Source organism: Lutra lutra, chromosome 7 (assembly GCF_902655055.1).
Source record: "Lutra lutra chromosome 7, mLutLut1.2, whole genome shotgun sequence".
NCBI classification, from domain to species: Eukaryota; Metazoa; Chordata; class Mammalia; order Carnivora; family Mustelidae; genus Lutra; species Lutra lutra.
Window position 1 is genome coordinate 179844 of NC_062284.1, and position 27832 is coordinate 207675.

At 52.1% G+C, this 27832-nt stretch overlaps 2 protein-coding genes across 11 annotated transcripts; both read right to left on the reverse strand.

Moving 5' to 3' along the window:
- PSMA4 (proteasome 20S subunit alpha 4) lies at window positions 1–7216 on the reverse strand. Its single transcript, XM_053447861.1, is given in 13 exon segments — window positions 1–386; window positions 1480–1603; window positions 2094–2128; window positions 2131–2181; window positions 2184–2222; window positions 2679–2712; window positions 2714–2768; window positions 3074–3105; window positions 3107–3152; window positions 4317–4482; window positions 4882–4924; window positions 5133–5158; window positions 7083–7216. Coding segments are annotated over 12 exon segments (783 nt in total). The 5' UTR covers window positions 5136–5158; window positions 7083–7216; the 3' UTR covers window positions 1–231.
- HYKK (hydroxylysine kinase) lies at window positions 7100–27832 on the reverse strand. 10 transcript variants are annotated; one of them, XM_047738881.1, is made up of 6 exons: window positions 27717–27806; window positions 25274–25541; window positions 23318–23686; window positions 22691–22830; window positions 18355–18538; window positions 10123–11691 (listed from the first exon to the last, which is right to left on the reverse strand). In XM_047738881.1, exons 3-6 carry the CDS (start codon window positions 23661–23663, stop codon window positions 11099–11101), a joined length of 1263 nt encoding a protein of 420 aa, XP_047594837.1. In that variant the 5' UTR covers window positions 23664–23686; window positions 25274–25541; window positions 27717–27806; the 3' UTR covers window positions 10123–11098. The 10 variants fall into 10 exon arrangements, 8 of the variants coding, with proteins under 8 accessions (XP_047594840.1, XP_047594837.1, XP_047594838.1 ...); XM_047738882.1 differs by lacking the exon at window positions 27717–27806 and adding an exon at window positions 26904–27084; XR_007128892.1 differs by lacking the exons at window positions 25274–25541; window positions 27717–27806 and adding exons at window positions 19124–22413; window positions 25129–25260 and having other exon boundaries at window positions 11434–11559.

Sequence of the window (27832 nt, forward strand, 5' to 3'; positions counted from 1 at the left end):
TTTCTTTCCAAGTTTTATTACCCAAAACAAGGAGGGGCGAGGGCGTCCACGACCAGCAGGCCATCGCGCTGCAGGACTCAACCGGACAGAGACGGCGAGGACCCGACGCAGCTGGTACGACCCGCGTCTCCCCACACAGGCGAGAACAAGCGAGGGCTTTCTCGGGCTGGGAAGGAGGACAGCGAGGGCCCTGAAGTGACTCCACGCGAGCTACGAAACCCCTGGGTCCTCCTATTTATCCTTCTCCTTCTGCTCTTTTTCTTTCTTCTCCCGCTCGGCTTTCGCTTCCTCCTCCTCGTGATTTTTGACCAACTGCTCCACCTCCTTCTGTTTGAGGACTCTGATGACCGTCTTCCCGTTCTCTCTTGTCAGGGTGGCGATCTCCACTGCAAGGGAGCACACGCGGTTAGGGGCGGACGCCCTCGGCAAACGGCTCAGAGTCCAGCCCCCCCGGAGCCCAGGCCCAGCGCTACGCAGACTCCCGGCCGCTCCCACAGCAACAATACCTTCCCTCCTGTCCCGATCCCAGCGACACACACACGCCCCTACTGACAGGTCCCTCACCAATCCCGACCTCCGACTCGCCAGTCTGTCACTTTCCTTCAAAGAGCACGCCAACCTCTTGCTCTAGCTGGCCCGCCATTAGCTGCGACACCAGCGGGAGCCTCCATGTCCTCCACGGAGCCCCTGAAGGCACAGAGTCTCTAACCAGTAATCACATGCCTTTTTCAGGGACTCTGGAAAGCTCTTCAAACGAAGCATGAAAAGCAGGCTTCCATGACCACAGACAAGAAAAGTAAACTGACACCAAAGGAGAAGGAGTTTTTTGAGCAGGGGAAACGGGGTACTGCCTCCTTGAAATCAGGGAGAAGTACATGACAGGACAGGCTGCAAGTCGACTGCATTTTCTAAGGAACACCAGGGGCTCAAGTATCCTAAACTAAATCGTTCCATTAACTGACCCTAATTTTTGAAAACCTTATTTAGAAATAGTTTTATATGAAGACAGAGCTTAAACTAAATAAAGTACTTAAAATTGCAAACGTGGGCTAACATAAAAGATTCAGTGGATTTAAAGAACAGAGGATACCCCAATTCATGCGAATGTCATCCCTCAGACACACCATAGCACACAGATGAACACGTAAGTACACACACATTATCGTCCGTACACGCACACACAGAGCAGGCTGTCGAGAAACTGATCGGTTATGAACCCAAAAGCACAGCTCAGATCTCTAACCAGGAACACTGAGAACACTCAGGCCCAAGCCCTCACGCTCAGAACACAGGGTGGGATTATGGTCAAGGCACCGAACCTCACGAAGGCTTAGCATCCTCACTTAGGAAACAGGTCTAAGGCCGCTCAATTCATTAAGGCCGAGGCGTCAAAGAACTCGGACACGTCAGGGCAAACACAGGAGCCGCTCAATGGCTTCTCTCACTCAAGTGAGCCGGTTAGGAGTGAACACCAATTACCTTTTTCAGCTGAGAGTTTACTCACATCCATGGTCTTATTGAGGACTTTGATAGCTAAAGCAAGTGCGGACTTCAAGGTCATTTCTCCTTCTTTGTAGTCTTGTTTTAACATTGACACAGCTGCCTATAAGACATAAAGGAGAATCAACAAAGAATTTCCTTTAAATTCCTGCACTTTTTTGGAATACGGATTGGTCAGAAGAGAAACAACTGAATCACTGGTGGGCACTATAACCAACACGCACAACCCTAATGGCAGGGAGGGGAGACATGGGGTGGGGTGACGAGGGGGTCTGGAACCTGGACCTCCCCAGGCCTGCAAGGGGTCCGTGACAGCAGTCAAGGGGTCTGAGAACTAGGATATGAAAAATAACTACGTCTGTTTCCACTTCTTCCTGAAAACTGGCATTTCCTTTCATTACAAAGGTAGATGGGAAGTCCCGGGGGATCAGCGGTGCCTGCGAGCTCCTCGTCAGCAGGATCAAAGGTGCGCTGCCATCACGTCAGGGCCGCAGCAGCTATTTTAGAGTAGTCTTGTACTCACGGCCGCTCGAAAACTGTGGTGGTTCTTTGATCTTTTGCTCAATTTCACACCGCAGCACAAAAGTACTCACAGCACTGTTGTTCCCAATGCACGTGGCTTTCCATCTCCGTAGTTCCCACTGGGGTCACTCTGGTAGAGCTGAAAGCCGTAGTGCTTATCCAGCCGATGTAGAGCAACGAAACACCAAAGGGACGTTTTCCTTTAACAGCAACAGCAAACAGCCAAACCTGTCAGCGATCTGAATCCGGGATTGCTATGGTTCCCTGAGCCCAGGAGGGGGACCACAGCCTTCTCTGTGAAGTGAAGCATTCATAAACTGCTTTGTTTTCTGAACATCACAGATAAGCGCCAGCCAAAATGCCACTTTTGTCTCTAGGATTTGGGCACAGCCAGGAAAAGGAATAAAGACACAGAAGACTGGTGCTGAATTTCATTATTATGTAGAAAGCAATTTGTTTCCAGATTTGAAAACGGCCTTCCAGCAGTCTATTAATAAGACATACGACAATCTACACAGCGGAAGCCAGTTAATTCATGAAGCAGGAATTTATGCAAAATGTTTTATTTAATTTTCAATTACTTTTAGCATCTTCAAAAAGGTTATTGTTCATAAAATGGTTTAACTTTGGAATACGATGCTCAAAAAATTCAGTACCTCCAAACTGTGTATAAGCTTGTTTGATGTCACAGAAGCGCTGTGACCAACTGCTCACAAGGAATCGGCTCCTGATACTGTAATAAATACCTACGACAAAGAAATTGACATATTAACAGTTTTTCTAAAACACAGATATACCCTAAGCAAACAAACACACCCTCTGGAAATAAATGTGTGCCACAGGGACAGTTACCTTGTGATTCCAAGAGGGGAGGAGAGCATGCCGCACTGTGATATGCTTAGAGGAAGTACATGTTACAAACCTTGGTCTAAGAAAACTTGAATTTTCCAGGAATACATTTTTTAATGACTCTGACCTTTGCACAAATGACTCCTCCTTAGAAATACGGCCACTATGCAGGTACCTGCACCAATGCTATCTACAAGCATACCTTTGAGCAATGAGCCTCAGCTCATTAGTGAGAAACGTTGGCATCGGAAGTGATCCCCGCCACGCTGCAGGCCATGTCCCTTGAGAAAAGGAAGACAGGATCGGTAAGCAGGAGAGGTCTGCGAGTTCGGGTCAGAAACGCACCACCCTTGCTCCAAAGCCACTGACAGAAGTTTCATCTTTACAGACTTTCAACCAGATGTCATTCCCGTGAAAACTAAACAAATGCACCCATGAATTCCCCAACAGATGTATTTACCATCACCCGCCCTGTGAACAGGCAAGGGAATACCATGAAGAAGCTAAAGTAAATCCCAAGACTCATCACAAAGGCGAGAGAGGTCTTACCAGATAGGGAGACAGGCTGCTCTGTACCCTCCTCCCTCCTGAGGCCTGGCCTGATGGAGGTGAAGGGGAGGGCACCCACAGGAAGGGCCTTTTCTAAGGCTGCCTAGAAGCCCAGGGCTAGGCTCACACGAAGGGGACAGTTCTACCTCTGCCCTCATCCCCTGTTCTGCCCCGGCTCTCCCACAGACTCGAGAGCCTCTGTCCTGCCTGGCAAGCCTGAGACAGTGACGTTGTAGAGGGAGGGAACAGCACTCCTTCGGACAGGCCATCAGAGAAGCCCAGTAGCAGCGATCACCTGGCCCACCACTGAGGAGATGGACCAATCAGCAAGCCCTGCTCGCTGCCAGCTGCCACGTCCCACACACCCCACCATCACCGAGGGTACAGGGCTTGGCTGAACTGTCCCCACAACCTCCAGGAGGCCTGTGGTTTGGTAAGAGTCAGTGTAATTCCACAGAATTCCGGAGCAGCCGCTCTGAACAATGCTTGGAAAGGTCCTGCTACAAGCCGCACACTGCGCTGGTTTGTCTGTGTTTATTTCATTTCACTAAACTGCCTTAACTGCTCCGGTAGGCTGAGACCCAGAGACATTAAATAATCGGTGTAGGGTCACATAGCTCCTAAATTCACCCAGATCTGTGGGACTACCAAGCCTGAGTCTTATCAATACACAACTCGGTTCCCCACGGAGGGCTTGGCTCTGCTTCAAGAGGGTAACACGAGGTCTGGGGCTCGAGGAGGTTTCACACAAGATAATTAAAAGGCAGAAAATCCTCAGAGGTAAAAACCGTTCTCTTCAATTCCACCCTGACACACAGAACAGCTCTCCCAACATATGTGCGATATCACTGCGTGAGAAAGTGAGACATTTTACACTCCGTTCCCTAAGATCTCACTCACTTCATTCAGTTTATAATTTTTTCAGAAAAAAGACTTCATCAAGAAGCTTGTGGATGTTGCGTCTCTCTGCTGCAAGCAAAACACCATCGTTCGCTAGAATCCCCAAGCAGGTGCCCGCGTGCCCGATAGCTTCCATGGCGTACTCCACCTGGTACAGGCGACCTACAAGACAGCAGCAGTGAGTACCCAGCAGCACGGCCCCCAGGGAGTCAGTCACACCACTGGCAGGACACACGCAAGAGCCTCACTTTCACCCTGGATGAGGCACCCGACCAACCCGGTGTCCAGAATCAGCCCAAAGTACAAAAACGATGAACTTAGCAAAGGATTAAAAAAAAAATTTCCTACATAGGGGCGCCTGGGCTGTCTCAGTCAGTAGAGCATGGGACTCCTGATCTCAGGGTTGTGGTTTGAGCCCCATGTGGGGTTGCAGACAATTACTTATATAATAAAACTTAAAAAAAAAAAAAAAAAAAAAGTCTGTAGACCCACCCCCCTTTTTAGTTCAACACTCTACAGACATTTTTAAATTTGAGATAGCTTAAACAGTTTCGATTTTACCTTCTGGAGAAAATATGGTAGTCCTGGAGTCATATCTTCGAGACTGCAGAGGAAAACAGGCAAGTGAGTCCTGCCCAGCAGAAGTCAGCCCACGAACCATCTTATGAAACACGCTGGCATGCAAAGCTCAGTTGTGCGGGAGGGACTGACAGGGAAGAAGACCCCTTCCGTCCCGTTTCCTCATGCTAGTCTAGAGGCACAAGCAATAGCAATTATCAGGCAACAGCTCACGGGCATGCGTAGCAACTCACCATGTTTTCTGAACTTCACGTAATTCCTGTAAGAAGAAAGTAAGATCATTATTAAAATGAAACTTAACAATTTAAGGAGCATTTTCTGACTTAAAAAGAAAAATCTGTTTTGTTCACTCCCTTCACTCATCCAACATCCACAATGCAGCAGGCACGAGGCCAGATGCTGGAATCCCGAAACAGGGAACACCAATCCCTTCCCTGCAGAGCTTACAATCTGGTACTCAGGTGAGGGAGGCAGACACCATTGCTTTTTGAGAAACAATTACCAAAAATAAAAATAAAAATAAATGAGTTCAAATTAGACATGGAAGAGACAAATAAGGCTGGGAACCACTGGGCCTAAGAGGAAGAATATGGGTAGACGGGGAGAGCAGCCCAGGCCGAGGAGAACGCCTGCTCAATGGTGAGAGACAAACTGCTAAACTTAAAATAAACCTGAAGGAGCTAGAGAGCTGAGCATGCACTCCGACGCGCACAAGCCTCGAGCACCGAGTGAAGAGGCTGAGGCTTGCTATCTCCAGGACGATGCGGAGTCCCAGCCTAGAGGAGGTAGGGCTGGCGATCCTACTATTCCTGCAAAAGCCAGCAATGGGGCTCAGTGCAATTTAGTGTAAATGCCAAACTTCAGACTGCAAAGCGCATTTTCCTAAATCCCAGAATATTGAGAAGCAAGCTTAGAGAGATAAGCTAGAAATCCAAGCCAGACCCCAACCCTGAAAGCCCCCCAACCCAAGTAAAAACTGCAAGTGTTCTCTCTCGGGCAACGGGGCTCCACGGCAGGACTGTGGGCCACAGAGCCACAGGAACTGGATGACATTCAGGAAGATCACTGTAGCTGAGGAGAGCGGGAGAAAGGTAACCAGTTAGGAGGCTGTACACTAGCCAGCAGGGGAAAGGGAAGGACAGCCCTGAGCACAAGCCCCGCTGTGCACCTCCGGTGCAGTTCCAGCAGGGCAACTTTCGGGTACCCACCCTCCCAAGTGACGCCCCCACACCACCTGTGCAACCCCCACCCTGGCCCCAGCCCCAGAGTGCGCACCAAACCCCCACCCCAGTCCCGACTCGGCAGAGCTCGCCGGACGCGGAGCCCAATTCCCAACTGGGACGGGAGCACTAGATCCCAGCTCAGACCCCAGCCTCCGCCCGGACCATCGCAGCGCCTGATCCAAGCTCCGACCCCAGCCCCGCCCCGACGTGCACACTAGGTCCAAGCCTGGACCCAGGCCGGACCCGCGCGCTAAATCCCAGCTCGAACGGGCCCCGGGCCCGGGCCCCCGCCCCCGCCCGGCCCCAACATGCGCTCTAGATCCAAGTTGGGACCCCAGCCCCGCCCTGACGTGCGCACTAAGTCCAAGCTTGCACCCCCGCCCCGACGTCCGCGCTAGATCCCAGCTCGAGCCCCGGGCCGGTCCCGACGTGCGCTCTAGGTCCCAGCTGGGCGCCCCGCACCGCCCCGACGTGCGCACTAGGTCCAAGCTTGCACCCCGGCGCCGACCTGCGCGCTAGATACCAGCTCGAACCCCGACCCCGGCCCCGGCCCCGGCCCCGACGTGCGCTCTAGATCCAAGCTGGGACCCCACACCCGGCCCCAACGTGCGCACTAGCTCCAAGCTTGGACTCCGGCCCGGACGTGAGCGACAGACTCAAGCATGGACATGGACGCGGTCCCAAGGAGCGCGCTAGATCCAAGCTGGGACCCCAGTCCCAACCCCGACGAGAGCGCTAGATCCCAGCTCGGACGCCGGCCCCGGCCCCGACCCAGACGCGCGCCCCGCAGGCGAGCCCCACGACGGCCGGCCTGTCGCCGAGGAAGCGGGTGCAGAGTCATGGCACCCTGGGCGCCTCGGTTGCGGCCGCAGGCCGAGACGGTTCTGCCGCGACGTTCACGAGCCCCGGCCGCGGGGAAGGCGGCCACCCTTCCGCGGGTGCCCAGGGGCAAAAGCTCACCAGCGGGGACACGGAAGAGTGGAGACGTCCACCGAGACTCTTCACGAGGAAGAACACCGGCCGCCACCGCCACGGTCCAGCAGTCGCTGTCAATATGGCGCCCGAGCGTGCGCAGAGCACGGGGGCGGGGCCGCCGCTGGCCCGGAAGTCCGGGAGCGGGGCCGGAGCTGACGACTACAGCAGGAGCGCCGGCGACTCTGGCTTCTACTTCCGCTCGGTTCCGTGAAGGCCTGGGTTGTGTGCCCGGGTGGCGCCGGGAGCCCCCCCGCGCCCCGCGCCCCCCCTGCGCCCCGCGCCCCCCAGTGGCCACGCACCTTCGGGTCGGAAGGGCCCCGGGCGAGGACGCTGTGCTGCGGCTGAGCCCGTCCTCCGCGCGGACCCTGTGACCGGTGCTGGCCCCGGGCCCTTCCTCTGCCGCTTCCCCGACACTCCGCGCGCTTGTCGCGTGGGGCGTCCCGCCGGCGGCCGTGCGCTGCTCGGCGGGGCTGGTCCCGAGCTCGTCAGATGCTCTGCGTCCCGCCTGCGGGTCTCTGCCCTCCGCTCTCACTGCGGGCACACGGAGCAGGCCGGGATGGGCCCACGCACCCCCGGCGGGGCCCACGCCTGGTCTCAGCCTCTTCCCCGCTCGGCCCGCCCGAGTTAGGGCCATACCGACCAGCAGCGCGCACAGCACTCGGCTCGGCTGACCCCGTCTGGTGTCTGTTCGGTGCCCGCTCCTTTGCCCTGCTCCCAGCGGCTCCCATCCTCCCGTCCACCACCTACTGTTCGTGCTTTAAGTTCCCCTGGGTCGCATGTTTGGCCAGATCTGGGTTAAGACGGAGTCATGGGCTTATAGTACCCTCCAAGGAGAGGCCCAGAGGGCAGGGGCTCCGGGCTCTTCAGGCCGGATGGAAAATTACTCCTGGGGGACTGGACTCTGAAGAGGAGGCAGCCTGGGAATGAGCCGTGTATGAGGCCTCTGCTGTCGCTCCTGCTTCCCGGGCACAGGAGGAGGTGAGCCAGGCAAAACGGCACAGGGCCCCACGCTGGTGGGTCACTATGCGTTCTCAGGCCCAAGTGAGAGGCAGGATGTCAGGTCGACGGAAGAAAGATCTGGTGAGACAAAAGAGCAGAAGAGAGAACGAGTTTGATCAGTTTGGGGGACAGAGCAGTTGAGTCTGAGCAGAATGAAGGAGACAACAAAGGAAGGGAAGGAGGAGAGACATCAGGCCGATTCGTAGATGCCTCCAACGCCAGAATTTTTCCCCCTGTGGGTCACAGGAAGCATTAAAGTGATGCTTTAGGATGATGAGGCCTCACATGTTCCTTTTACAATATGGTATGGATGCTTCCCATTTGGAGGTCCTGTGTCCCCTCGCCTTGAGTCCCCTGGGCCTGTGACTACAACAGAAGTCATATGCTGTGACTTCCAGCGGTAGGTCATAAAAGATGATAGATTGCTGTCTTGTCCTCTTGGGATGCTCGTTCTTCGAACATGGAGAGGTGATCTGCCACCAGCCTAGACGAGGTCCCAGCATCCCCTGCCAGATACGTGAGTGAAGTTTGCTGCTGATATCCTCAGTCACTGAATTTCCCCCAATCCCCAGATCACCTCCCAACAGAGGCCCAAGCATCTGGGGAGCAGAGACCAGCTGTCCTGGTGCCTGAGTTTCTATCTGCAGAATCCATGAGATGCTAATGACTGAGACTTAAGCCACTAAGTTTTTGGTTAAATTGTCACACGGCAATATGCAGCTGGAGTTTTTAATCTGTCTCTAAAAGGATGGAGGTAGGTTGGAGAGATTAAGGATAAGAATACCAGAAAGTAAGGTGCTTCTGTAGCCTGGAGGGGATAAGAGCCTGGACAGAAAAAGCAAGAGCAGAGTCTTTGCTGTGCATACGGCATTGATCCCCAAATCTAGAACTGGGTTTTCCCCTCCGTGGATGAAAGGACCAGGGATCGACTCTTGTGGAAATGCATTCGTCCCAGCAATTTATTAAGGGTGTGCCAGGGGCCTGGTACGGAGCTAACAACAGAAAATGAATACTATTCAATGTATGCCATCAAAGACATGGGGTTTTTTTAAGTTTACCTATTTTTTTTTTTAAATCTCTACATCCAATGTGGGGCTCAAACTCATGACCCCAAGATCAAGAGTCAACAGGCTCCACCAACTGAGCCGGCCAGGCGGCCCTATGCCACCAGAGTTTAAAACTACACGGAACTGACTGGAGATAAGCAAGGACAAACACCAAGTAGTACACTATTGATGCAAGCCCGTACGTACTTAAACATCAAGATCGTGGCCAGCAACATCTGCATTAGGAACTCGGTGAAGGAGAACCCATGTTTGCAGGAGCAATTAAGAAGGAGATCCGTAGAGTTTCATGGTTCAAGAGAATGAACAGTGGTCTGGGAGTGAAATCCACGATTCCGTTCCTTTTTCTGGTCCCCAATTTCCGGAATGGTCAAGCTAGATTAAAAAAAACAATGGGGGCACCTGGCTGGCTCAGTCGCTTTGATATTGGGGTTGAGAGTTCAAGCCTCATGTTGTGGGTAGAGGTTACTTTTAAAAAATGATGATGAAATCTTTGTAAAAAATATATACAATGCCTTAAATTTCAGAAGCATAAGTGCTTTCACGTGAGTGATCTCGTTTGATTCTAACACAGATGTGCTCACACGTGCATGCCCGGTGGGTGAGAGAAGGGAGGACTGGGACCCTGGCTCTGTAAGAAAATGGGGATTAATCACAGCACTACTTCCCTCGTGGGTTTGTTGTGGAGATTAAATGAGACAATGCATGTAAAATACTGTGATATAATAAATACAGGTTTGGGTTTCCTTCTGCTCTAAAACCCTTGTAATCCCCTGAATGGTAGAGTAAGAGGAGTGTCTTTGTTATTCATCATAAACCCTACCAACCACAACTGAATTTCGTCTCATGAGTCCACTTCACAGATGGAGAAGCGATGTCTGTTCACATACACGGAAAAAGACAAGCCTGGATGGCCAGGACTGGAGATTTGAGATCTCCTGGAGAACAGACAAACCCACAAGAATAAGTAAAGCCATTTACTGAATTGCACAAAGGGAGACATGAAGAAAAATCAGCGAAGGAGACCGTGGTACCACGCACGTCAGTGTGCAGGGAGCTGCGGTTCGCAGACATCATGTGTTCATATGAAAAGGACCACAAAGGAGAGCACTTTTGCAGTATCTGCTGAGAGACCCTCTTAGTCTCAAGCTGAAAACGAAGTGATGTTCGGGCCCCTCACTCAGGAGTCGGCGGCCTTGCCCAGGGGTCTCCCTTGGCTTACGGGCAGGTCCAGTACCATCCAGGCCCAGTTTCAACTGCTGTCCTCTCAAGCACGCGAACCCTTCTTCTTATGAATACTGTCTGCCTCTTAGTCTGTGCCTTCTCACACATTTCTCGTAGCATACGTTCATTTTACAAATACCTTTTGAAACCACGAGGAAAGCGCTGTATTAAAAAAGGGACAAGAGACAAAAAAATAATTCGACATAGTCTCTGCCCTCCAAGAGCTCCCACGTGATGGCCATAATCCACGATACCAAGTGATGTGCCACAACGAAGACAGAGCACAGCGAGGTTTTAGCGAAGTGGGGGGATAGGACGAGGCTTCACGGAACTGGGGCTATGTTAACCAGGTCCCTGTGTTACACCCAATTATTTAAAATACATGAATCTATCCATACACATGTGTTCCTTTTAAAGTTTAGAACAGTCACTGAGCTCAGGGCTGGATAGTCCTTGAGAGATGATCTGACTCAAAACCACCCTTCTGCATGTTCTACCCACAAGGCAAGCTGGACCCCAGAGGGACGCACCTGCTCGTGGGCACTTGCATACATGTAAGTAGCGGTCCTGAGATCGCTGGAAGGCCATCGTGGTTCCACAGGCACTGGTCTGTTCCGTGAGTTCATTTCTCACCAAGCAGGAAAAACTTTCATAGAATTTGATTAGGTCCCCTTGGGTTTTCCACGATCGGAGCTCACGTGAAGGTTCCCTGAGTCACATGGAGACCCCTGAGTCATAGGACCTGGCAGTTTCAAACCAGATTTCCTCCACAGCCTTCCGGCCCATGTCAAGCATCTCTTGCAAGCGCTTCCAGCCGTTTTTCGCAGTAATCATGAGATAGTCCTTGTTCTCTGGGTGTAGCTGGCAAGAGTGCGCTGCGATGACCAGGGACTGGCAAAAGCGCCCACACACGAGCAGAAACAAGGCGCTCCTCTCCACGGGCATCAGCGGGATGACGCTCTCAAAGCCTGCAAGGACGTGACCTCCCACGTGCAGCGGACTCTTGCTCTCAATCATCATGTACATGATGGTGATGGCCACTTCAAACACGTAGTAGCCATAGCTCATGTCACCAAAGTCCAGAATGCCAGACACGTGGTACACAGCATCGCCAAAGGCTGACTTGCTGGGCTCCACTAAAATATTATGGTCATTAAGATCTCCATGATTGACACCTACAAGGAGAAAAATCAAGCCACGGGCAAACATGAAATTCCCCAGCTCCTTCTCTGCCCGTTTCCTGTTCCTGGGGCACTGCCACTCAGCTGTGATGAGCAGTCCAGAGGTAGAGTCAAACCCTATTTTGCCTGAAATAAAAGAATTTTCTCTGAAAGGGAAAAAAAAGCAGTTAATTTTAGTGGTTGTATTTGCTTTGCTTCTATCAGTACGAGGCTAGAGGATGCAGGCTGGCCGCTGCAAACACGTGGTTCTGACTGCTGGCAGAATGAATGGAGAGTGTTCAAAAGGAATATATGTATGTTCACATTATCGTACGAAACAAAGGGTCCTAACGGAGACTGGCTGACTCGTCAGTGGAGTGTACAACTCTTGATCTTGGGGTTGTGAATTCAAGCCCCATGTTGGATGTAGAGAGGGCTTAAAATAAAAAATAAAAATTTTTTAAAGGAAAAAAAATAAGAAGAAAAAGCCAAGAGTCCTAGAATGGGCCAGATGTGTCTTTATTTTAACCTAGGATTTCTAAAAAAAAGAAGTCTGATGACAAATAATTGTGAGTTCTCCCAGTCCTTTGATTACTAAATTAGACACTGATCTCAAGTCAGTACCACTAGAAGTGGGGGGTCTGTGGTCACTGATGGTCCACAAACTCTTACTAGCATGTATGAGATAAAAACAGACATTGAGCATGTTTAGAAAAGACTGAGAGTGTTTACAGCAATTTGTCATCTAAGAGTGTGATCGTGCATGTCATTAAGAGTACAGACCAGCTTGGTGTTACCGGACTCCCACGGTCAATCGTGTGTGGTGCAGGGTGTGATCCGGTCACGAACAGCAGGACCACGCAGCAGGCGCTGGGGAAAAACCACACTTGTTTTCTCTCAAGAACAGTCTGAGAAATTCTGATTTAAAACCCTGGCTAAGGATTAGGGAGACACAGGGACGTCCAGGAGCATGAAGCGGTGAGTCACGTACTTTCAGGTAAGTGTGTGATAGAAAGTAACATCCACTCCTGAGTACGATGCCGATTTCTTCTAGGTGACTTGGGATCACGTAACTCATGCTTAAGTAATTTAGCCCAGTGGGTGACATGCAGAAACAATGAACATTTTTGGAAACCACAGATTCTAAACTACACATCTGTGAAACTGGGATGCATGATACAACAGACGCTGTGTCACAGTCTCATTGGCAAGGTTTCTTCCTCCTCAGAGGTGAAGGAACGGTGCATCTTATGCAATCAAATGGGATTTTAGAACCACTGAGTTACGTTACTTCAAGCACGCAATCTATACTTACACAAGCATTTTATTGCTTCTATCCCTTGTCCACTGGCCTATCAAAAAATGATAGAGCTATTCAATGCCTGGGGGGGAAATGACAAAAGTTGTTGAATTTGAGAATTAAAGAAAGAGAAGGCATTCTGATCAAGATGGCAGAGTGAGTTCGTTCTCTGATAAGCCTCCTGTGTGTAATATACATAGTAATGACGAAAATAAGAAAAGAAAATAAAGATAGAGCCAACCTCAAGAACAAGATCGACTTATATTCTAAAACACAGAACAGAAATGCAGTGAGCAGGAACGCAGCCTCGGGTCCGTGGACAGTGTTCCAGGTCGGCAATGTGCTTTACCCCTTAGGGGGACAGGAAATGTACGTGCTGCCTGCTGGGTGCGGGAGAAGGCTCACCACAGGACTTGAAAGTCCATGACATGACATGACGAACTCACAAAAGGATGACAAGCCTGCTCACACCCCACTACTCACATGGCCAGGTCCAGAGAGGCAGGAGGACAGAGCAGTCATTCTGGTTACCACAGTCTTGGATTTAGTTTTGAGTTAGTTTCTTTTTTTAAGATTTTTTTGTTTTTAAGTCCTCTCTACACCCAACATGGGGCTTGAACTCACCACCCTGAGATCAAGAGTCGTGTGTTCTATGGACTCAGCTGGCTGGAGGCCCCTCAAATGAGCTTCTTTTGGCTCTTGCTCATGGTGCCTGATTTCCTTGCGTGCTGATATATAGTATGTTCTCTGGACACAAGGTAGTGACTCTAGAAAAATAACCGGAAACTTCTAGGAGGCAGGTGACAGGGGCTGACGAGTGCACTTATGGTGATGAGCACTGAGTCATATGTGGAAATGGTGGATCACTGTATTGTACAGCTGAGCTAATGTGACACTGTATGGTAACTATATGGGAACAAAAAATAATGTAAAACACTTTTTAATTAAAAAAGAACTTCTAGGGGTGCCTGAGTGGCTCAGTGGGTTAAAGCCTCTGCCTTCAGCTCAGGTCATGATCTCAGGGTCCTGGGATCAAGCCCCACATTGGGCTCTCTGCTCAGCAGGGAGCCTGCTTCCCCCTGCCCCTCTCTCTCTGCCTATTTGTGATCTCTGTCTGTCAAATAAAGAATAGAAATCTTTAAAAAAAAGAACTTCTTAAAACTGGAAAACATAATGAGAAAAGAATGCAGTGGGTGGCTATAACAGACTAGACATAACTTAAGAAAGAATCGATAAACTAGAGGACATGGTAGAGAAATATCTAAAATGCAGCATAGGCACAGAAAAAATACAAAACACAATCGGTCTGGGCAAGAAGCTCCCACAACTGATGAAAGACAATATCCACATACAGGTTTGAGAAACCCAAGCATATTAAGAAAAAAAATCATTTAAGAAAAAGAGAACATCCTACAAGAACCCCAAAGGGGAAAAGGCAGGTGGTCTTCAAAGGCTGCAGACCGACAGCTGACCTCTCAGCAGGAATGGAGAAGCTAGGAGAGAGTGGAACCTAAAATCCCCAAACCCCAAAACCTAGAGTCCTATAGGCTATGAAAATATCCTTCAAGGATGAAGAGAAAACAAAAGCATTTTCAGACAGATGACATCAGAGAGTTCACCGTTAGAGAACTGGACTGGAGGACATGCTAGGGGATGTGTTCTAGGCGGGAACAAAATGAGGCCAGGCAGGAAGCTTGAGGCTGGAGGAGAGGAAACCAACACATAAGTAAATGTAAACAAACCTGACTATGAAACAACAGTAGCGTTGTCTTCTGGAGGCCCCAAGTAGGGATCTGAAGTTCACCACATTTACCAAATCAGTGGCTTATAAGCCAGGACAGACATAAATGCACTCAAGGTATCTTTAGGTCCCTATGTTGTCTGGGATCACATTACACTTTGATAAGTCGGGGTCACATATGACAGCATACAGCTCCCAAACTTCTGGACAGAAAGAAATACAGTTACGAAAAGAATGACCTCAAAAACAATGACGTCAAAAGAAGAGGAGTAGAAGAAAAGAAAGAACTGGAACAGACAGACAGAGGCGAGAGTACAGGACAGGATTGCACAACTGTACGGTATCCCAGGGAGCGGACACTGAGGCAAAGGAAACAAATAGTAAAGAGAGAAACTGTATGGACGAAAGCTTCAGTTCACTAGTAAGGTAACAATCCTAATTTTATGTGCACGTTGCCTGAAAATATACAAAGCACATTTTGACAGAGATACACAAAAAGTACAGGAAACCCACAATCACAGCAAGAGACTTAAAATACACTTGTCAATAATTGTTAGAACACACAGACAAAAATATCAGTAAATAGAGAATTTAGACAACAGGGCAACGAGCTTGACCGACTAACATATACATAACTGCACCCAACAACCACAGAACACACTTTCTTTTTCAGCACACATGGACCATTTTTTAAATTTACCAAATGCTGCTTCATCGAATAAATCTTAACAAATTTGGGAGTCCTGAAGTCACGTAAAGCTGCTCTGTCCCATATGGTAGTCGTCGGCCATGTGATGTCATTCACAATCATTCAGATTAAATAAAATGAGGCTCTGGTTCCTTAGTGGCACGAGTCCCACTGCAGGTGCTCCATGGTGGCTAGAAGCTACTGCAACGGACCACACAGACACAGAGCACTTCCACCAGTGAATAAGCTCTCCTGGGCAGCGCCGACAGGACCCATGCTCCCTGCCCACAGTGCAGCTACAGGAGAAATCCACACCAGAAGGGTAACTAAGAACCATCTTCTACAGATCTCTGTGAGTGCAGAGACGGGCCAATGTCCATGATTAGATTCCTCCATCTTCTAAGTGTAACATAAACAAGTGTAAATAAGCTATCCTACCTATTTCCTCCAAATTTATATAGAGATTCCATCCAAACCTAACCAAAATCTTAACAAAAATTTGTAAAAATATGACACACTGATTCCAAAATTGATACATACTTAAAGTAAAAAGAACCCCAAATAGTCAAGACCCTCTTACAAGAGAACAAGAAGGTGGGAGGCCATGTTCTACCCGCTACAAGACCTTAAAAGTTAAAAAAATTAAGATAGTGTGGTAATCTTTAGAAACACCCACAAATAGTCCAGCTACATTCCCTCCAGGAACATGCTGGGTTGTACTTCTCTGCTCCTCAAGAAGTTGTGTATGGCCAGGGGACTTTCTGGCCCTTCGAACTGAACAGAAGTGACATCACTTCAGGGCAGAGATGCAAGGATGTGTACTGTGTCCAGCTTCCCCTTCCCCGGCTACAGCAGCACTCCATCCCACGCATCTCGGTCCCAGCGTGAGAGTCCGCAGAACAGAACCCAAGACAGTCCACGCTGGACAGGCCGCTGGAGTCAGAAGTAGCTCTGCTACCGCAGTGCACAGTACCTTACGGGCCCCTTGTCACTGCAGCATGACCCTGCCAAGCTGACACACAGTGTGGTGCAGGAGCGGAGACGGGCAAGGGGAACAGGGGACGACACAGAGAGCCTCAGGCATTTGGTTTATAGCGGAGATGGTACTGCAAAGCCACGCGAGAAAAGATGGGTTTTTAATAAATGCTGGTGAAAACGTTACCAACCACAAGAAAAGTTTACACCATACATAAATTTCAGACAGTTTATAGACGTGTAATGAAAGGGAAAAACTGTAACGCTTCAGTAAGATAATGCAGGAGAATATCTTCGGGACCACAAGGTAGGGGAAATGTCGACCCAAGGCACAAAACACTAACCAAGGAGCAGCAGACGGATATGAAACCAAGAAACTCAGGACCGTTGATCAAAACACATCATAAAGAGAGTGAAAAGGCAGAATGGAACAAAATATTTGCAACACATATAACCAACAAAGGAGCTGTGTCCAGGAACTATCTGGAACCTCTAAAATCACTGAGAAGGAAATCCCAGCTGGAAAACTGACCAAAGACTTGACGAGGCACTTCACGAAAGAGTTTATCCAAATGGCCAATACATGGGGAACGGGAGAGCAAAACCGAAGGAATCGCTGTTTCCTACGGGACTGGAGGGGGTCAGACTGTGAGGACACCATGGATGGGGAGCAGCGGACACAAGCAGCCTCTGCTGACAGCAGCGCACAGTCACGCAGGCTCTCCGGAAAGCCATGTGCCAGCGTCTCGTCACGCGGCACGTAGACCTGTCCTATGGCCCAGCAGTCCTACCTCAGCACGCGCGGGGCCGCGCACCCCGTAATGCAGACGAGAAGCGAGGGTAGCGAGGACCGGCGGAGCAGTAAAGGTGGGAAAGTGAAACTGGAACCAGGAGAATTCGAGCGCGTGTGAAGCGTGTGACAAAGAACAGTCAAGGCTGCCAACTCCCAGGTTTTCGGCGAGATCAGCGAGGTGAATGGCAGATACCATTTTCATGAGGTGATGAGCAGGGGGTGCAGATCTGATGGGGGAAGTCAACTCTATTTTTATGCTACCGCCTTGCGTTATGTTTACACGAAGTAAACGCTACAGATGGAGTTGTGACGGCTCCCCACGGCCGACATGTTGAAGCCCACCGACCAGCGTGGTGGTGTTTGGAGCTGGGGGTCTTTGGGAGGTAATGGGGTTTAGATGCACCATGAGGGTGGGGCCCTCATGGTGGGATTAGTGCCCTTCTAAGAAGAGACACCGACGGGAGAGCGCAGGGCTCTCTGTCCACCACGTGAGGATGCGGAGAGAAGGTGGCTAGGGCCTGGGAAGGAAACGGAGCATGCTGGCATCTGGACCTCACATTTCCAGCCTCCAGAACCATGGGAAGCCCCCCACCTCATCTCCATACTTTGTGACGACAGCCAGAGCTGGGCCCTACTGAAAGCAGAGGCAGGAGGGAGGCTACTGCCTTCATCAGGCTTGCAGCAAGTGCCCTTCCTGCCTGGTCCTCTGACCCGTGCTTCGTGCCCCGTCAAAAGCTGCTTCCACCTGGAGAAACTGTCGCCCACATCCATAAGGAGGTACACACTAGTGTGCTCACCGGAACCCCACAACAGAACAACAACAAAAAAAAAACAACCTAAAATTCTATCGACAAGAGAAGAGACTGAAAATAGCACAGTACATTGAAATAAATGGTGGCGCATACCTGAGTAGTATGGGATACTACTTAGTGCAACAATGGGCGAAATGAGCTAGAACCCATATGAAATGATTAACCTGGATGGAGAAAAGCAGGTTTCAGAACAGTAAGACCACCTGATCCCATCTAACAGTGGAAAACATGCAGAACGTCATGGCACCTCATTTATGAACACGTATGTAGTGAGTGCGAATTCAGTAGGGAGGGGAAGGTGTGATCACATAAGGTCTGGAGAGGATCTCAAATGTGGCAATTTTAAGGGAAGTAGAAGTACCATTCTTTAAAGCACGAGAAGCAAGCTTGGCCCCATTTTGAGACTTGGTGAAACTGAGTCCTATGTCCAGGCTCTTCTGATGCTCTAAACATGCCAGTGTAAACAGCAAGGAAAATACTTCCCCCATCGGGGGTACTCACACTCTCGGAAGTGATGTAGTTTGGTCAGGATTTCGTCCTTGAACAGCTGGATGACCTGTACGACAATCTCCCGGTTTCGGCTCTGGCCCAAGGCGTCCAGGTACTTCTCCAGAAGAGGGACGTTTTTCAGATTCCAAATGAAGTTCTCCCGACGAAGATGACTTAACTTTGGGTGACGGAATTTCTAAACCGAAGACAAGGAGCCCTGAGAGTCTGGGCAGGTAGAGCGGCCACGAGGGACAGCTGGGTGGGCGAGAGACCGCCCTCTCAGGCTCGGTCCGAGGGGCCCGCGGCGCCCCCGCGCTCACCGACTCGCTCCATTAACCCCCCCACACAGGCATACCTGACCAGGAGTTGTCATTCTGAGGGCACGTCCCCATCTCACTCATAGCTGAGGGGGACTTCCTGGAGCCCCCAGCGGGAGCTGGAGGCATGGAGAAAGAACTCTGCTGACCCCGACGGCCACCCCCCCACCCCCCCGTGACCTGTCTGACCTCACCTTCTACTATGTTTGCGGACTCTCCTGCAGCCACAGCGGCCTCCCGGTGGGGAGGACCGTGCCCGCACACCTCCACCCCACGGCCTCTGCGTTCGCTGCTCCCCTGGACACACAGCCAGGCCGTGAACGTCCACCAGCTCCTTCTGTGGGAGGCCCCCCCAGCCACCGCACCCGAAACATCAGCCCCCTCCGGTCCTTCCTGCCCCTCCCCGCGCTGATGTCTTCCCCGGGAGCCCACAGCACGTGCGGCTACCGCTCTCCAGAGCTCACCCTCTGGCCTTACTCTCCAGCCTCACGGGAACGGAAGCTCCTGCGAGGGCCGTGCTCTGGGTTGGTCCGTCGGCTAGCTCCACATTCCCGCACCTACCACGGTGCCCGGCTCAAAGAACAGGCTGCTCCAGCGACAGTTGCCAAATAAATGAATGTTCCCGGGATAGAAAATTCTAGAATTGCCAAGGCCGTTAGCCTTGGGCCACTCTATATGGAGTTCGAAACAGCTCTGCCCATCACGACACACAGGATAACGAGGGAAGTCACTACTCGCGGGCGGAGGGGCGCTGAGGGCCCTTCCGTCCATTGGGCGTGACTTCTCAAGCGAGACAGCCGTGTCGCAGGACAGCCCAGGACACAGGCCTCCGTCAGCAGCATGTGGACCAGCCCATGGGATGTATGCTGGGTTTTGGATTTTATTCTACTTCTTTAGAAACATTCCTCTTAGTGGATTTTGCCATCCACTCTCGAGGCCTGGAGTTTGGACCAGGCTCCACTGTCACCACTACGGACTTGCTAAGTAGCCTCGGTCAGAGCACCTCTCACAGGGGCGACTTTTCATGCCTGAGCGGCTCTGTGGGCTTCCTGTCGCTGAGCCGAGCTGTCTCTGTACTGTGTCCCCGGCCCTGGTTCCAGTGATGACATCGGGGCCATCTCCCACCTGACTGGCCACCACATAGTCCCAGACGGCGGTCCTGCCCCCCAGAGTGTCCTCCTGGCAGAGTCAAGCTTGCCAGTGCCCAGTCATCCTCACAGGACACGGTCTGACCCTCCTGACAGCATGACGTGCCAAGGGCCACTCCAGGTCACAGGAACGTTCGGCATGACAACGCTGCTAGAAGCTGTGTCCCTGGGGGACAGGACTGCAGGTATGAGTGGACAAGGTACGGGAGAGAAAGAACGCTGACCCTGTTCGGAACCACTGGAAAGTTTACCGGGCATTCTTCTTCCTTTCCGTTGTAAAGAGCACAATAGACGGAGCCATGGTCCACCCGGGGAGGACTCTGGGCCGGCTCCTAAAACAGGGCACTGCCAGCCACACACCCCATGGGAGAGGGCCCGGGCTCCAGCAGGAGGTGCGGGACAGGACCCGGCCCCAAGGTCCGACACAGCAGGGTCTCAACAGGCTCTTCCGCTTAATATTGCAGATCTGTTTCCTTCACGGTAAAACCTGAGTGTCAACACCAGCCGCGCGGTCGTTTGACGAACGAAGACCGGAAAGAATAAAATGAATAAAGACGTCACACCTAACGGGCGCCCGGTACAGGTTTGCCGAGCGTGAGCGTCGCAGCTCCGGCTCCTGGGCGTCCGAGCCAGAGTTCGGGGGCCATGGCATGACTAGGTTAAACGCAAACATCCCAGAGGAGGGACACAGACTGTCAGATGGGAAAACCAGCAAGACCTCACCTCCCCTACCAGACGCGCCTGCATGGCACACGGGGACAGAAGGCACACAGGAAGTCTCCTGCTCGGCCCCAGGGGCTCTGGGACGGGGGCATAGGAACCTCCTCCGTCTCATGGCTGGGGTGCCCCGGCCCTTCTCTCACTGAGCTCCCGCTAAGGCTCTGGTGACTCTTCTAAAGCAGCAGCCACAGGGAAGGACACCGTCGACGGGCTGACCCCGGGAGCCACGAGGGGGCACGGCGTGAGGTCCACGGAGGCTGGCGAGCTTCCCCCGCGGCACGGGGCTCCCCTGTGACCAACGTCGGGGGTGACTGCCGTCCTGTGCACGGCGCCGGGTCCCAGCACACATGTTAGAGCCTGCGTCTTCCTCAGCCCCTCTGTGTCCCATCGCGGAACTTTAAATCAATCACCAAATCCGGCCGGCTCCGTCTCCAACATGTATCTTGAAGCTTTCATGGGTTCCGGCCCTCAGTCAGCTTCTCTCTGATGATTCCTTCGCTTCCTAGACGCGCTCCGCCCACTCCGGCTCTCTGCCAGCCTGTCCACCACACTGGTCCACGGAGTGCCGCAACGTCGCAATCTGTGCCCGTCTGAAGACCCTCCAGGCGAGGGCACATGAGGTGACGAGCGCGGCTGTCACATGCGACTGATGAATCCCTGACCTCTACCTCTGAAGCCAATAATACGTCATATCTTAATTAACTTAATTTAAACTAAAAAAAACCCGGGAAATAAAAATAAAAACCCTCCAAGTTCCCTAAACCCTTTCGTGTCATACACGACAATGTATCTCATAATCTGACCAGCATCTGTCTCCACTTTTGTCCCCGTCTTGTTCTCTCGGCAACCAGCTGCCTCATGGTGAGGACACGGGGCCATCCTGGGGGACGAGAGCCCCCGTGGGGGAGAACCACAGCGCCCCCGGCCGAGCACCCCACTGAGTGCGGCTGCACGCATGGCCCCATCCACACCCCGACCCACAGAGACACAAGAAATAAATCCATGTCTGAAGGCTCAGTTTGGGGATGGTCTGTTACGTAGCATAGGTAGCCGGGATGCTGCTCGGCAAGGCCAGCAACAGGAGGTCGGAGTTCAGAAGTCGCAAGAAGAGGGAGTGATTGTTTATGCACAGCAACAAGGGAGGGGTCCAGGGGGCATTTCCCAGAGGGCGACGCCCAAGCCACGTGCTGAAGGATGCGTGGGAGTCTGGCTGCACGGGGAAAGGTCCCGGTAGCTCAGAAAGTGGCATGTGCGAAGACACACGTGAAGACGTGTGAGACAGAGTGGCCCGTCGGGGATCCACAAGGAGTGATGGAGAGAAGGACGGACGGACGGACGGAGGCCCTGTGGGGACACAGGCAGGACAGGGCATGCGGGGCCTCACACGGGGACCTTGGCCTCCACATCGAAGTAGCGAGAAGCCGCTGACAGGGTCCGTGGTTGGATTTGTAATTGTAGAAAGTAACTCTGAATGGGCACAAAGAGGAAATTGGAGAAGGAGCCTGACCACAGGGAGGCAACTGTGATGAGCGAGAACAGTCACGGCAGGAGCGAGGGCGACCGGGCCACAGAGGCACGTGGCCTGTGGCATGAGCAGGACTCAGCGGGGGTCCTGGAGGTGTTTTCCTCATGCAGATCACGTGGCTCAGACCACCTCTTAGCGTGCGTGTTGCCCCCGCCCCAGCACACTCCTCTGGGACAGGGGAGCCCGTCCTCTTCTCCCGGAGCCAGGCACGGTCAAGGGGCACGTACACACATGCTGTGGGCAGCTGCAGGGCACACTCGTCGTCCACAGTACCGTTTCCACCACCACGTAGACACACGTCCGCCCAGGCCTCTGGCTCTGGCCGTGGCTCGCTCGCTGGCCGGACAGTGTGGGGCTCACTCCGCAAATGCAGACGGTCTTCCGGGAGCGGCACCAAGAGCGTAGGGACCACCTGGAAACGCAGGCAATCCTGCCCACACTCCCTCGAGGCGCAGGGCTGGGCGGAGAGAGGCCTCGCAGTCAAGAAATGCCCATAGCAGCGGCCCTAGTCCCTTCCTAACAGCCCACAGGAGGCACCGGGAGGAGAAAGGGAGTCCGGCCCTGGGTTTGTTAACTGAAACAGACCACAACTCAACAAATACAAAGGTCCTAGAAGAGAGCAAAGCCCCACGTCCTACCTGCAGGGTCTCATCCAGTCTGCCGGCGAGCCTCCCGACCTCGTACAGCAGCTGGGGGCTGCTGGGGATCTCGGCCACAGGCGTCCCCGGGAGGTAGGACAGCAGCCTCAGCAGGTAGCCTGCGACTCCAGAGCCGCCATCTGCATGGACGCAAGCACATGCCGTCACGTCTCAGGGAGATGGCCGGGGCTGTCCTGCTCGGTCATTATGACCAGGAGAACCACAGACGTCACAGGACAAGAGCAACACACAGGCTTCACGGGGTCCAAAGGACAGACGGACAGACCCGAGGTTTCCAGAGCCAGCCACGCACACATGATGGCTCGGTGGCCCCGGATTCAGAGGACGTGCAAGACTGGGAAGCGGGGGGCCCCAGGTCATCCGTGACCCTGAGATCAAGACCCTGGGATCACGACCTGAGCCCCCAGGTGCCCCCGTCAAGTCCTTTCTGAGGGGAAGAGTTACAACAGATCCTGTGAATCAGAGCCCCCCCATCTCCACTCTGGGGAGGCCACACGTCCCCCACGCCTACACTGGGAGCCATCAGCCCGTTCCCAGTGTTTCTACTTGTAGCTCAAATGCAGTAACATAAGTGGACGCAGTGATGGTGAGCTGGCAGGCTCTTACCTACGGACACGAGAGAGCTGAGGTGGCCTCCTGCAGTCGGACGCACAGAGGCCGTGGGGAAGCCAGCAGCTCTCAGGAACATGCTGACGTGGCTCTGCACTTCAATCAGCTCCGGGCTCCTGCTGGACTCGGTGTTGCTTATCTTAAGGACGTACTCCATTGGCTCATCTGCGGTGTCTTTGGCACTCGAAATGCACACATGAAAGTTTTGGTCATCATAGCTGGGAAGTGGCTGGATCTTGGAAACTTTTAACCCAAATACCGATTCCACCAATGCAGAGGCTTGTACGTCACTGAAAGTAGGTTTGGCAAGAGCCTGGGATTGCTGATCATCTCCGTGTGACATTATGTCTCGGGAAAACAAACCAACTAGGAAGAGGACACACAATGAACACATTTACTTAAGTGATTTTTCTTAAGACAGACCCATCATGATGCTGCTCGTTCCTGATTCTATGCATTTCATTAATTTTCACTCATAAAGCTGAAAAATTAAATTCATAAATGGGATAAAGAAAGAGGTGTTTGGGCAGGTGAATAAATATTCTTGCATCATAGATTACTTTCAAACTCACCTCACAAACAGGAGGTAGGAAAGCCCCTGGCACGCCCTAGTCCCATTCCTGGCCCACTCCCCCCAGCAGCTGTCTTCCCAGGGAGACTGAGGTCGTGACAGGAGGAGCACTTTGCTGAGACACACCGAGACCCCGGACCCATGGTATTGTCCCTTTGACAGAGGGGACAGCTTGGGGCTAAAACATAAGTTCAGATCCAGGGATCTTACTCTGCTGCCCACCAGTTCCGCTGAATCATAACCTCACCGTCCAGCTCACCATACACACTTTCAATCCAGAAGCATGGGCTGGTGTGCAAGGCACGGTGTGAGCCCTGGAGGACACAAGCAGATGCCCCAGGGCGCTCTGGGACACGAGGCACGTCAGCTCACGGTCACAAACACCCTCCCAGTCCGACACTCAGAAGCTGCTCAGAACATCAAGTCACAAGGCAGTAAGTACTAAACTGAGAACACCAAAGAGCCCTGAGCTAAGCACACCCCTGAAGTGTATGAATTAACACTGAACTCAGTTGACCTTTACGTTGCAAAGAATCACTTTTCTACAGCCAAGCAGAATAAGGGCTGGAAGTAAACATGATGGGCAGTTCCACAAGGCTGCCCAGCTGGCTCAGGGCGTACAGCATGTGACTCCTGATCTCAGGGTTATAAGTTTGATCCCCATGCTGGGTAGAGTGATTACTTAAAAATAAAATCTAGGGGTGCCTGGGTGGCTCCATCAGTTACATGTCTGACTCTTGATCTCAGCTTACATCTTGATCTCACAGTCGTGAGTTGGGCATGGAGCTTACTTTAAAAAAAAAAACACTATGGGGCACCTGGGTGGCTCAGTGGGTTAAAGCCTCTGCATTTGGCTCAGGTCGTGATCCCAGGGTCCTGGGATCGAGCCCCGCATCGGGCTCTCTGCTCAGTGGGGAGTCTGCTCCCTCCTCTCTCTCTGCCTACTTCTCTGCCTACTTGTGATCTCTCTCTGTCAAATAAATAAATAAAATCTTTAATAAACAAATAAATAAAAACACTAAAAAAAATTGCAGGGGTGCCTGGGTGGCTCAGTGGGTTAAGGCCTCTGCCTTCGGCTCAGGTCATGATCTCAGGGTCCTGGGATCGAACCCCGCATCGGGCTCTCTGCTCCACAGGGATCCTGCTTCCTCCTCTCTCTCTGCCTGTCTCTATGCCTACTTGTGATCTCCCTCTGTCTAATAAATAAATAATACCTTTAAAAAAAAACTGCACACACTTGGCATCCCTCAAAAGCACCTACGTGACACAGATACCACAGGGAAGGGCTTCTGAACAGCCTTCAGGAACCAAATGTTTGAGTTCCATGCACCCTCACTTCCCTCTTTTTCCAAAATAGCTTTCTTCCAACGCCCCCTTCACACTAAGCTGTAGGTAACGAGTAACGTCTGCGGGTGGGCTGCATTTCAGGGCATGATTCTGATGGCGGTTCAAGAGATGGCATCATACAAGAAGCATCTCAAGAAGAGTGAGCTTTCATCTACAGAAACCGGAACAGCTGTCGCTTCTGGAGGGCTCTCTGGAGGGCCATGTCTAGATCTCAATGATGCCTGGTTTACACGGATACATACATCTGTCCAAACTTGAAACTTAAGGATAAGATCTGTGAATCTTACTCCTTGTAAATTTAACCTTAAAAAAAAAAAAAAGTCCCTGTGAGAGACTGGCAAGGACAAGGGGCTGAGGGTGGGTGGGGTCTTAGGACCTTCTCGGAGCTCCCCAGATCACACTATGCCCATGAACGTCTAATCACTTCGGATCTATGAAAGCCAGAGCTCACCTCACTCCAGTGAGGAGACAGGGATAAAATTCAGAGAGGCACACTGGGGCTCTCCCATAGGACACCCTCCCCGCCACAGCCCCAAGTCTATGCCTGATGACTCAAGTGATGACAAGAATTTTAGCCTAGGGACTTCTGGGTGCACAGCTCAACCCATGATCCTGGGGTCCTGGGATCAAGTCCCACATCGGGCTCCTTGCTCAGCAGAGAGCCTGCTTTTCCTTCTGCCCACCGCTCCCCTGCTTGTACTCTCTCTCCGTGTCAAATAAATAAAATCTTAAAAAAAAAAAAAAAAAAGAATACTAGCCTAAAATGCCATTCTCCTCCCCCTCCCTGTCTTCCTATAGATCCTCTTTCCAAAGTGACTTCTCTCCCCTCCGAAGCCTGCAGCCAGCCGCTCCCGCCACGGGCCAGTTTCTACCACCTGTCATAGTCACTGCGTTCTTGCCAATCACTTTCCATGTTTACTTTCTGACCAGAGTATTTGCTTTCTAGGCTTGTTCACTAAGATGTTGTTACAAAGCCTGAATGGGGTTTCAAAACATAATCCTTGCACCTGAAACTTGTGGGAACCAACATATCCTATCACACTGTATTTGGGCTTTAAGACTTCACAGAAAATTTTAACATTCCTTCTGGAGATTTATAAACTGATATAAGGCCAGTAGTAAGAATACTTGAAGTTCAAAATACTTGAAAGGTTTAAACCCAACATGAATTGGATTCACAGTTTTTCAACTCCTAAAGCATTAAGGATGTCAGAGTAATTCTGAATTTGATATGAATTACAAACCCTTAAAGATAAAAGGAACCTAGCTGTCTCCCTTCCAGCCTAGAAAATGTTCCCAGACCTTCGTCCAACGAGGCTGGCACCGCTGAAGGAGAGGGAAGCAGTGTTGGCAGCTCTCGCCATCAAAAGACGAATTGGTACAAAAAGGAGCTGAGCCGATCCAGTGTGTTTTACCACAATAAAAAACCCTGAGGGCAGAAAGTCGCTCTGCTGCGAGAAACAAAGCGTCATTAATCCCAGCAGCACGGCTGAGCCTCAGAAAGGGCGCACTGGTCACATCTCTGCTAAGTAGGGGTTGGACAGGTCCACCCTGAGAGTCCCTGGCAGCTCTGACTTCCTATGCTTCTACGGTTCTTTCTTTCCGAGCTGAAAATTGCCTTTCTTTGTACACAAGGACTCAAACGATGACCCTAACGGCACTGACCGTCAGCTCCTCAAAGTCAATGAGCACAAGGAAAGAGATACGTTCATCAGTGGTGTGTGCCCTGATGTCTGCGGTGTGTGGAGGGACAAGGAAGAGAATCCAAATTCCAGAGGAGGTCGGGCTACACTTGAGGCCAGAGGGCTTTACCAAGTGACTGAGAAAGCATCCAGGGAGCAGACGTTCTCCAACCCCACACGCGGCCGGTGAATACCACACACTTTGTCCCACACCCGGGGGTCTGGACTTTCAACCCTGCACTGTGTGGAGATAGCCTGGTGGAAACGCAGTTAGTTATTCTGAGTTCTCCCCGCTCCGGGCCAGATGGACAAAGTCTGGTTAGACTCGGCTCAGGACGCCCTGCACAGTGCCCTTCTCCCGAGATTCCCCTGCTCTGACCTCGCCTGGTGCAGAGAGGGGTTATGCCCAGGGAACATCGGTGACCCCTGTGCCCAGCCCAGGGCCCCACAGTGGGCGGCTGGGGGCTCTGGAGGTCCTCCTGCTGGAGCACGCGGTGGGGGGGAGTGGGGTGCTCCAGGACCCCAGAGGCAGGAAAATAAGGAGGTGGGGGCTCATGGGTCAGGGGGCTGCAGCCCCGGGACCGCGTCCCAACCCACGGCCGCCCCTCCGCCCAGTCGCCACCGGAGAGTCGGGGGCCGGGGCGCACGGGTCAGGGGGCTGCGGCCCGGACCCCGTCCCCACCCACGGCCGCCCCTCCGCCCGGTCCCCAGGCCACTGCGGGAGAGTCGCACCACAGGCCCCCCGGTGCACCCCCAGTGCTGTCGAGGCGGTCCCCGCTCTCCCCTGCCGGCTCACCCGCAGCGACTCGTGATGCCGAGGCGACACGGCTCTCCAGCGGCTCTCGATCCTGCCACGGCCCCAGCCAGCCAGAGCCCGCGAACCTCGACTTCTGATTGGCCTCTCGCTAACCC